This window comes from Leiobunum rupestre, chromosome 6 (assembly GCF_980474605.1).
Source record: "Leiobunum rupestre chromosome 6, qqLeiRupe1.1.hap1, whole genome shotgun sequence".
In the NCBI taxonomy this organism is placed as follows: domain Eukaryota; kingdom Metazoa; phylum Arthropoda; class Arachnida; order Opiliones; family Sclerosomatidae; genus Leiobunum; species Leiobunum rupestre.
In genome coordinates, this window is record NC_143389.1 from 22922057 (window position 1) to 22933199 (window position 11143).

Sequence of the window (11143 nt, forward strand, 5' to 3'; positions counted from 1 at the left end):
GCCGCTTTCTCCACGGAATATAACCGAATCCGATGCAAGCCCTGATTATAGTTAAAGTGCTACCAACCTTTATATCAGACCGTATAAACATACATTTCGTCGAACACGTTCCACCCCCCTGGCTACGCCACTGGTCTACGGTTAAACCCAGGAATTTTGAATGACCTTGAGAGTTCCCGATTGAAATAACGGCCTTCTACATGCACCTACCGTTGTGGGGTTAGCATGGTTATGTTACTTATCTACTCTAAAGCCACTGCGAAGGGGATCTAAAAATTGGCAGATTTTCTGGTCCACTGTAGGTTAGAAAGATTGAAACTATAGAGATAATTTTTACGACTTCCCTAATTAGTCGCTTTTCAGACGAAGTCCTCGTAAAATTTCGGACTGGCGCGCTTTATTTTTTCTATGACGCATCACGTGAATATTACCCATTTCGGTTTCTGTATACGAAAGTTCTGGTCGCTCGCTAATAATGGACCTACCATTAGCAATGAAAGAATCTCTAAAAAATCCATGGGACGTTTCGTGTGATTGTAAGACAGGATGTAAGAGTGTTACGGGACGAAATGTTTGTGCCTGCAAGGCTAATGGAAAGTTATGTACTGTTAAATGCACGTGCGATGAACTTGGGAGTAAAAAAATTCCATGCAAAAATCGGAAAGACTTATAAAAAAAAAGAAATTGAGTCAAGAGGCGACAACTTCGTTTGAAGAACCCCTTGATTCCGGAAGTTCTTCTGAAAACAAGACTCCGGTATCTTCCGATACAGATACAGAAGACCCTCAACTCAAAGCAAATTGGAATTTAGATTTGGATACGATGTTGGTACAAGTAAGTAAAATTGTTCAAATTCATTCATTTGGATAGTGATTACCCAGTTTTCGTAAAATAATTATACCTTTAGGGGCGTGAGGCATCTCTTAGTGCAAATGCGGATATTGAAGAGGTAAGAACAACACTATACGCAAACCAGAACTAAGATCCTAAAGACTGCCCGTTTAAAAAGCAATCGTATTATTCTATAGGAATATGAAGTGGAACCTTGGGAGGTTGTCAAACCCAAGAGCAAAGCCCAAACCGGAAGGGGTAAAAAAAGACCAAAGCTGCCGTCCAACAAAAACCCACCAAGAAAATCTGGCCCAAAAGCAACTGGTAACCGAGCTATAAAATTAGCTATGGCTCAAATTGATAAAAATTACGAATCGTACATCGAAAGTGGTCTCCAGAAAAGGGAAGAAGAGGTTAAAGTGAGTGTACTTTAATGCGCTATTCCTGTACATAAGTCTACCGTTATTTCTAGGGAATTGAACGATAACTATTTTTTGGTATTAACAAAAGCGACATAATTATGTCGCTTTTGCTATTAAAGTGGTATTAGTATGCCATAAGTGTATTAGCAACCCCCCACCATAAGGGTTATCAAAAACCACGAGGAAACTTATATGGTTTAGTTCAGCACACCAGTGCCGGATTAGCCATATAGCAGAAGTAGCAAATGCTACGGGCCCCGCTCTAGGCGAGGGGCCCCCGCCACCCACCGCCTAAGGAAAAAAATTTAGAGCGAAGCTAAAAATTTAGAATTAAGAACAAAAATATAAAAAAATGTAGAGATTAAACTAGTCTATACAAAACATTATACACGAGTCCAGCGGCATCTTCGTGTAACTTCTATACGAGGTAATAACCATAAGGTAGAAGCAATGAGTTGGGAATATTAATCTAGAGATCCAATCAAATCTGCTCCGCGCGAAACACGTTTTTGAAACCTAGGGCCTCTTGGTAACATATGCTACAGGCCCAGCGCTGGCTTAATCCGGCACTGCAGCACACAGCGCCCTAGTGACTAAAATACGAGAGACTTTCATGCAACCGGGAATATCGTCGGAAGGAAATTGACACATTGTGAAAGATTTGTGGGATAGGCTAAAAATCGAGACAAACCTCATTCACCAAAGAACGATAATTTACTACTTAGTTCAATTCAGAGTCCCTATTGGAGCTGAGCTATAGTGTCCGTATCGAAAAAGGTTTCATCAAACCATTAAAAAATGGGCTGTGTCCTACTTATGGTTATTATGTTATTTATGGTATGCTTTGTTCGATAAAGGAAAAATTAATTATCCAAAGAACGCGACATAGAAATAGTGGCAGACTTATACAAAGTAATAAAAAGATTTAATTTTTGTTATAGGATATAATCAAAGGCATGTCAGGAAATGCTAAAGATTTATTGCTTGAAAAACTGGCGCAAATATTGCCAGAATTTGCTTTGTTGGCCAATGAGGCCATAGCTGAAAGCGTGGCGGAGAATATTTCGCAAATGCATATTGAAGAGCCTATGCAAGATGAAGCTAATGATGAAGAGGCCCCACAAACCATACTTGATAAAGGTGCAGAAGGGGGGGAGCACCACCGCCATCGCCACCTAATGCTTATCCAGATTTTTGCATCTGTACGCTGTGCAGACCTATGCCTACGATTATGGAAAACCATTGTTGCAATCAACAAAATTGCCTAACGATGAGTCAGCAATTTAGAATTTTATGTTTAGAGCCGTTCGTGCTTGTGCTTAACATGCGGATGAGGAATGAGCTCATTATGGATGCGAACATGCTGCATATTTCTAACGACCGACTACGTTTTGCAGCATATTCAAATTTAGCTTTATGGCTATATGGACGTTTGGGAGTTGGAAACCGATTGGTTCATCCTTCTTGCGGTTCTGCGTATCCGCCAGCAGTTTCCAAGCGCAGACGGAAATTATATGGGTTTCAGGAGGGGTTACTACCCCGATTGATTTTTTATTTTGTATGCAATAAATGACAATAAACATGTTACGTGAATACTAAGCGGTGTAATTTGTGGAAATTTAGCTTTAAAAGTATTAGCGGGCTACTCAGCTAGTTGATTTGGTTTAAATAATAGCATTTAAAAAAATATATCTTATTAATATATTTTTTTTGACCAAACACATGAATTTGAATTTAATTTTGCTAAGGCCCGATAAGTTTTTTTCCCTTAGGTACGGCACTGATTAAAATAGTGCGATTCGCCCTCTTTCGGCCAAGACAACAAATGATCAATTGGTATATTTGCAGTGTTATCAAAAGTCACCTTTTCTATAAAAGTCCAGGCCAGTGGAAAATATGTCAAAAAGTGGCTAATACAATATATGGCATTAAAAAAAGCTAAACACTAGTTTGAAATATCTTAACTTTATAATAGTAATGCTACTTCAATTGGCCAGAACACAACAAAAGATTCATTACAAAATTTACAATTTAGAATAATAATGAGAATCAAGCGACCAGCCCCGCCCAGCATATACAAAACATAACATACCCAGTGCAAATAAGTCAAAATCTATTTTTAGTACGGATTTGAAATATTTAGTTCAGTAACGGATTATTTTAAGGACCGTGGTTCTTAAAAATTATCTCGAGGACCGTTTAATTTAGAAACATAGTTCCAATTAGAAAAGTCAATTTCTCCTGCCATTGGACGAACTATGTTACCGGAAAATTTCAAATTAGCCTTGTATTAATAAAAATATGTCTTTACGCCAACGATATTTACGTGGACGTCCATTACAGAGAAATAGGCCTGGCCAAGGATAAGCAAGATTATAGAGCGATTTTATAGATAACCATAATTATAGATAAGGTCTCACCTTTTTTATAGATAAGCAAATTTATGGAGCGATTTTTTATAGAGCCACCGAATTTATAGATCCAAAATTATGGAGCCCTCTAACTTCACCTCATTTTATGGATACCTCCACTTAACTATCTTTTTTTACCTAAAATGTATTGGAAAAAAATAACGAGACGAATATTATACTAAATCATTTTTTATTACACTTTTCTGTACATGTTTTAATAAAATAGGCTGTAAAATATTATTAAGTAGGGAGATTCTTCTTTTAAAATGGAAATTATTTAATAAGGAATAGTTAGTTCGATCTTCTACATCGAGGAAAAAGAAAGTTACGGGAACGAGATCAAATTTTACGCGATGTTGAGCATGAATGATTTTAAAAAGACGTTCCCGCAATAATAGTTTTTTGCAAATTTGCAATCGGGAAATAGTCTCCCGTGTTCCAGAAAGGCATCGTCTTCCGCACCCCAATCTCCGATCTCACCACCGCAGAAAAAACACTTCACGTAGTCCGTAAAGTTGGTGTAGAAAAAACCCGCGTTGGTGAGTTCCATATGGCACGGCTTCTCTAGCGGGAAACTAGTGAAAGTCTTTAACCGCTCGTCCGCATACCTCATAGGGCCTAGTTGGGCATTGTAGGTCTCCTGTAGCTTCGCGAACTCGAGCTTGGCGTACTCGCACTCGGGGAACAAGGCGGTGTGGCAATGTAAGGGGTTAGATCCCAGCTCCCAATCCCGCACCAGACCGTCGCACCAGAAGCAGATAGTGATATCCTTATGTCCTACGAAGAAGAAGCCCGCCTGAGCCAGTTCGAGAGTGTCCATATATTCCACCGGGAACTTTTTAAAACTAGCGACTCGTTTCGCCAGGGTATTCATTTTTTTAGAGGAAGTTAAAAAATTTAGTCCGACACCTTCGTAAACTAGCGATCGAATGATTCCTACCGAACTAAAATCCCGGGGGGGAGAGAAAATCTCTAACTAGGGGGGAGAGACCCCGAATGAAGGAATTTCTCAAACCGTGAGAAAGTTAGGGAAAAGAGAGATTCCCACGGCCTCCAAAACCTATTATCCAATTGTGCAAAAATGTTTAGTCTCCAGTCGTTTCCGTTTATCACCCTCTAAAATGTCAACCACCTCTTTTAAAAAACAGTATACTATGGCTTTCTCGGCAGTCGAAGAATAAGGTGGCTGGTTATTTTCTACAATATCCTCGTCAGCTATAAAATGAACTACGTTTCCACATTCTTCCCCTAATAGAAATTTACAATGGGGGAAATATTTCCAATGCTCACCGAAAGGACTATCGCCTTTTTCCCAAGCCATAAGTTCACCCTCACACGCGAAGCATTTAACAGAATCTTTATAATTTAAATAATAAAACCCAGCCCGAGCTAAGGCTCTACCATCTACGATATTAACAGGGAATCCCTTGTTAAACGAGCGAATTCTCTCAAGCTCATGGCGCATAGGATTTAGCTCCGTCTGCTCTTTATCGTCTTTCGGCAGTGTTAGGACGGGAACATTCCCCGTATTCTCGTCATTTACGAATTTACATAAGCGATTCTGCTCGATATGTTTCAGCAACGGGACGTCATTAGTCATCCACCCCTTGACGACCCTCTCGCAAGAGAAGCACATGACGTTATCAGTGTGCCCGGTGTAGAAAAAACCAGCTTTCGCTAGCTCCCTCGCGTTTAAAAACTTACATGGAAACCCTCTGAAACTAGCGATTCTATTTTTCTCAAAATGCATCTTTTTAACGGAAGCCGAGTAAAAATGGTGTCTATCACCTTCGTCCGCGACCGATCGAATGATCCTTAGAACCGAGGCGGGGGTAAATCCCTCTTTCCATCTCTCACTGGGGGGTGAACGACCTCCTAAAAATAGTCTATTAATACCACGCGTCCCCCCTCGAATTCCTCGGGAGAAATCTATTATTCCCCGGGCATGTCTAGACCTTGTCCTTCATCTAAGACTTCGACTATTTCGTTTAAAGAATCGTATATTAATCGTGATTCGGGGTAAGTCGAATAATTCAATTGGTTGTCCTTTTCTACGATATCCTCAGCGGCTATAAAATGCTTTACATTTCCACTTCTTCCCCTTGAAATAAGAAACTTACAATGAGGAAAATTTTCCCAATGTTTCTCGAACGGACTATCTTCCTTATCCCAGTTCATTAGTTCCCTAGAACAGGAAAAGCATTTTACGCAATCTTTGAAATTCGTATAAAAAAAACCAGCTTTGGATAAATGCCTAGCTTCCCTTAAAGGATCAATCGGCAAACCTTCCTTATTATTAATATTATTCTTAATATAATTATTATTAAATCCTCTAGTAAAGGAACGAATTCGCGCGATCTCGTATCGCATCGGCTTTGACCCTTCAAGCTCCATCGACAGGGCTGGGACATCCCCCGAAAAATCATTTCTTATGAACGGACAAAAGTTACACTCTTTTTCGTGTCTTAGTAACGGGACGTCGTCGGCCGTCCAGTCCTTGACGACACGCTGACAGGATAAACACATTACGCTGTCCCGTTGACCGACGTAGAAAAAACCCGCTTTCGCTAGCTCCCTCACGTTTAAAAACTTACAGGGAAAACTCTTGAAACTAGCGATTCTGTTTTTCTCAAAATTCATCTTAAGAAAAAAAGCGTCTACCTCTTACTTCTCCGACTTCGGGAATGACCCAGAGAATGATCCGGTACTAGACGTTTAAAAAAACCTCGACTTTCTCTTTCCCCCACACTTCCTTACGAGTTTAGACGTGTATGTTGAAAAATAAAACAAATTCGAACGAAACATTTATTAACGCAAAGGAAGATATTACAAAAAATGATAACACTGAATATAAGAAAAATGATACGAAATGAAAATACGCGCGCGAATTGAGAAAATTACGTAATGGTTTTTTAAAAACATAAGAGTTCGAAAAATAATTAATTGTTTTTTTATAAAGAAAAGTTTTAAAAGAATCCTTCGTCTTCCTCGAAGAGCGGCGAGGGAGCCGTCTGGTGATGGGTCTCCAACCACTTGGCGAAGCGGCAGGCCTTCTCCCGCGCACAGAGAAGCGTCGGGCTCCCTCGTCCATGAAACCGACACCGATAGTTCTGGCCGATGCTGATGTCCTTGGCCTTGGGGCAACCGATTTCCCCGAGTTCGATCACCTCTTGGGGGATGAGTTTCCTGAGGACGGGACATTTCTCCTCTCCCTTGCAGTAAACGAATTCGGAGTCCTCGGTTAAGGCCTTGAGCCGATGTTCTAGCTCGATGTAAGGGGTATCGCCGTGGTTCCAGAGGTAACCGTTGATATGGGTAAAGACCCATTGATTTTGCCGGGCTACGTGGTGAGAAAGACCGCTACCGTGGTACGGAGGTTTAACGAATAAACTTTTAACTAGGGAAAACTCCCCGACGAACGCGACGGCAACTTCTTTAACGACCGGTTCGTATTTCGCGCCGAGTAAGAATTCAAAATCGACAACTACCAGCGGTCTTTCCATGATGTTTCTGTTGGCTGATACCCCCTCTGACTCAAGGTAAGTTAAATCCGCTTCTTAAATAGGGTCTCCACGCGATTGTCATTACTCCATTGGTTCCTCGTGAACCTATCAGCGAAGGAGGTCAAACTCCGCCCCCTATAGCGATGTTCCAGATAGAGCACGCAGTATTGTCCGCAAACTTTGCTTCCCACGGCCTGTAGACGACGTCTATTGTAGAGTATTTTCGAGGAATTTTTTTCTCAGGAACTTTTTTATCGTGGGGAGGGTCACCGGACGACCCGCCGAGTCAAAGTACCCGGCCCTCCTGAAAGCGTCTAGGTAAATAGCTACCCAATGAGTCCCGGGCCCATCGTGAGGATCGAGGTTAACGACCAGGGAGGCGGGGAAGGAAGGGATATATTCAGGGAGTCTATCGGAAGCAAAGGCACCTTGATACCCGGGTAAATGCCCGAGGATCTCGTTTATTTCTAATGTGTTCATTTGAATAATCAATCACCACGTTGCGATCTTTATCTATCTGCATTAAACTATGGAATTCCCCGTAAATAACGACCGAAACCGATTCAGTGAGCGGGGTTTCGAATCCCAACTCGATACGTAACTGTCCCCGTCTTAGGGGTTCCAATGAGAGTTGTCACTCGCGGAAAGATCAGGCGTGATATCAAAGGCATATAGAGTATAACCCCTCGGATATTCGGAGTGCGATATATTATTCCCATCATCTTTAAAGTGTATATTAGTCCCCGTAAACAAGGTGTAATATTCACGGGCAAATTGATTCTGGGAAAACTTGGGCTGGAGAGGTTTGCTCGGAACCGCGTCCGAATCAACGTAGAGAGATAAGAAATTTAACCCGAATGGTTGAAAGTTATAAGGATTTTTATGAAAATCGCCCGCGCAAGCCGTATGCGAGACTAGGCCGATTATAACGCGTTGAGGGAGCGGTCCCAGCCACACATTGTCGAGACTCGTATTTGAAACGCCGGTGAGCAGTACGTGGCTTTTCACTTCGGTTCGGGTAAAGGGGTACTTCGCTGTGGCGCCTAAGAGAGCGTTTTCGTGAGCCAGAATGATTTGAGGACTTATCTTGCATTTCCGTATTTCCAAAGTAGCGTCCGTTATAGCGATCTTAAAATTTCCCACGTTTAAGGAGGGGTCTCCCATAAGGACAAAGGCCGTTTCACTCCTAGAAAGTCGAACTTTAATTTCCACCCCGCTTAGAAGGTATTTCGGAATGTTGAAAAGGTCGGCGTATATTGCCCCTACTAATTAAATTTCCTTTGAATCCTTAATAGCTGCTTGACGAATCTTGCTCCCCGAGTTGGTAATTATATCGTCAAACTTTCCGGCAGCGTCTTTGGCGTAGAGACACGAAGTCAGGTGAGAAGTTTTAGCCTCGCCGGAATAGTTCAAGAGCGATTCTAAATAGGCTCGGTATGAATATCGACTTGCCGAGGGCGTGATTAAATTGTCGTTCAAGTAGATTTCAATTTGATCGAAGAGACTATGCATTAGGTTATTACAAGTTGATAATTTAACGTCGGGGTCTAAATTAGCCCCATTCTCCCGCGTTACTTTACATTTAACGTGAAGGAGACTCATCGCGAGATCCGTATACTCCGGGCTTTTAGGGATACAAAATTCAATTTGGGAATCATCTCGTAGCGTAGAGATCGGTCGATAGAAAGTTGGAGTCGCGCTTTCGACGCTAGTTTGCACGGGGGTGACCGAGAACAGGTCCAATTCCGATTTCAAGGCTTCAACTTTGTACATTTTGGTTCTTTTTAGTTGAGGGAAAAAATGTCACGAACGTGTTTCGTGGACTTCCGACGAGCTACTGTCCCGATTCTGCGTTTAACGGTCCTTTTTCTAGTTTTCCTCCTGCTCGTTGTTTTCTTCTTGCTTCTCGTTTTAGTTCTCCTACGCTTTTTCCGCCCCGAACCGCTTTGTCCGGTTATCCCTTCTAGCGCTTCACCGAAACGTTTCCTCGCCGAAGATTTTATATTCTCACCCGCAACGGCGTCATTGAGAATTTTACTGCCGACCCCCAACGCTTGTTTTCCTAAATACTTCGCCCCTCTAACTAAAAGAGGGGAGGCCCAGCGGAAGAGCCCCGAGAACAGACTTCCGAGACCATGTCCTTTCTGATAAGCCGCTCCTTGATAGAAATTAGACCCCCCGGTTTGGGCTTGGTTAAGATAATAATTTTTATACGGACAGGACCCCCGCGCGTCGAGGACATCCGGCTTAGGCATCTTGTTTCCGTAGATGTAGTTTAACCGTCAGAGACCCGAAGGCAAATGGCGCCGGTTTCCCCTGAGGGTTCATTATATGTACTTGGATCGTGTTGAAATAGCGTTTGGAGACTCGCACGTAATGAGGCACGTCATATATTTTCCCGACGTTATCCCCGAACGAGCCTTCTACGGGGACAATCCTAACGAGAGGAACGAGAGTGTCACCCACCATTTGATCTTCGACGATATTAGTGTAAACGTAAAGTTGAGGGGGGATTTGAAAGCCTATAAGGGCCGGTCTAACGCCCCGGTAACCCCTTTCCAAAGATTGAATCCCGGGATCGAAGCCCAATGTCATGGCTAGACCAAAATGAAATTGCACAAGTACGTTATGACGAAAGGGGCTTATTCGAACTCGGCGAGTGATCTCGTTATATTGAAGAGACGTCTTCATATCTTTAATACTTTCGTTTATTATCTTAATTAAATGTTCGATAGAAGAATAGTATCCTATGGGTACCCTATAAACGTGGGAGGTCCCTCTGGGTCTTCTAGGCTGAGCCGCGCATTCGGCGATCTGAGCTTCACCCGTAAGAGTTTCACCGTTTTTGGCGACATCGAAAATCTGCTCCGTTTTTTTCCCTTCCGGATTTTTTTTCCCCGGCGTGGTAATTTTAAGTGTTATTCCCAAAGTAGGTTGATCGGCTTGAGGCGGCTCTAGGTTTTTTTCGATGCTAGTCTCCGGTTCATTTTGCTTGACTTCGATTGGAGACGGGTTACATTCGACAACCATGAAAACGATAGTGTTTTGTCCCTCGAGGACGTTGAAGAACGCGCTAGTGTAATTTATCTCAGCTAGTCCGCACTCCCAAGACCCCCCCCCCCCCCAATTCGACGGGTTTCGGTAACGCTGAGGTATAGGAGGCCATCGTATTGTCGGCGTAAACCCGCATGCTAGCGTTTGAAGGTAATGTCAGATACATCTTTTTTCTTGACCCACGAATTCGCGTTCGACGGATATCCTACAAAACTGACAAGGTATTCGACCTGATTTTTGCGTTTCCGAGACTTGAGAATTTTATCGATCTTGTATAGTCGAGGTTTAGCGACTAATTGCAGTTCTTCCTGATAGTAACGTCCCTTTATTGCCTCCCCCGTTAAATCTTCGATCGTGTAAAGGGGCGGGTCTAAATTTACGAGGCGGGTGATTTTAAAGACTTCCTTTGACCAAGTACCGGGATAGGCTTTATCAAAGACCCCCCTGTATTTGCTGATACGACAAAAGTCACCGACTTTAAGTTTAGGTTGACGCCGGCTTTTCACGGGGATTTCCTTGTAAATTGTTTTAAATACTTTCAGGATATTATCCGGTTTCACGTCTAGGGGTGACATTTTTATCGTAGCATGTTTCGTGGTATTGTAGCTATGAATTAAATCAGGGAGGACGTCCAAGTATCGATAGGTGTTATTAGCGGTGAAATATTTATACATTTTAGCCTTTAGCGTACGATTTAGTCGCTCGACCATACACGCTTTGATTGTATCGTTTTCGCTAGTAAAGAATTTAACTTTTTTCTTTTAAGGAAATCCTGATATTTTTTCCCCGTGAACTCCCCCCCTTTATCGGTTTGAACTTTAAGAGGCGTGAGATCCTCGAATATTTTCTCGGTCGCGGCGATTACGTCTTCGGCTTTCTTACTTTTTAAAGGGACTGCCCACGCGCGTCGCGAGAATGTATC

At 42.4% G+C, this 11143-nt stretch overlaps 3 protein-coding genes across 3 annotated transcripts; all 3 read right to left on the reverse strand.

Moving 5' to 3' along the window:
- Nucleotides 1-5596: 5596 nt before the first annotated feature.
- On the reverse strand, nt 5597-6190 carry LOC149940410 (baculoviral IAP repeat-containing protein 7-B-like). Its single transcript, XM_090179239.1, has one exon. The coding sequence runs from the start codon at nt 6188-6190 to the stop codon at nt 5597-5599; it is 594 nt and encodes a 197-aa protein (XP_090035365.1).
- Nucleotides 6191-7779: 1589 nt separating this feature from the next.
- On the reverse strand, nt 7780-8331 carry LOC149940411 (uncharacterized protein F54H12.2-like). Its single transcript, XM_090179240.1, has one exon. It carries the CDS (start codon nt 8329-8331, stop codon nt 7780-7782), a length of 552 nt encoding a protein of 183 aa, XP_090035366.1.
- Nucleotides 8332-10358: 2027 nt separating this feature from the next.
- LOC149940412 (uncharacterized) lies at nt 10359-10796 on the reverse strand. Its single transcript, XM_090179241.1, has one exon. It carries the CDS (start codon nt 10794-10796, stop codon nt 10359-10361), a length of 438 nt encoding a protein of 145 aa, XP_090035367.1.
- Between the last annotated feature and the right edge of the window lie 347 nt (nt 10797-11143).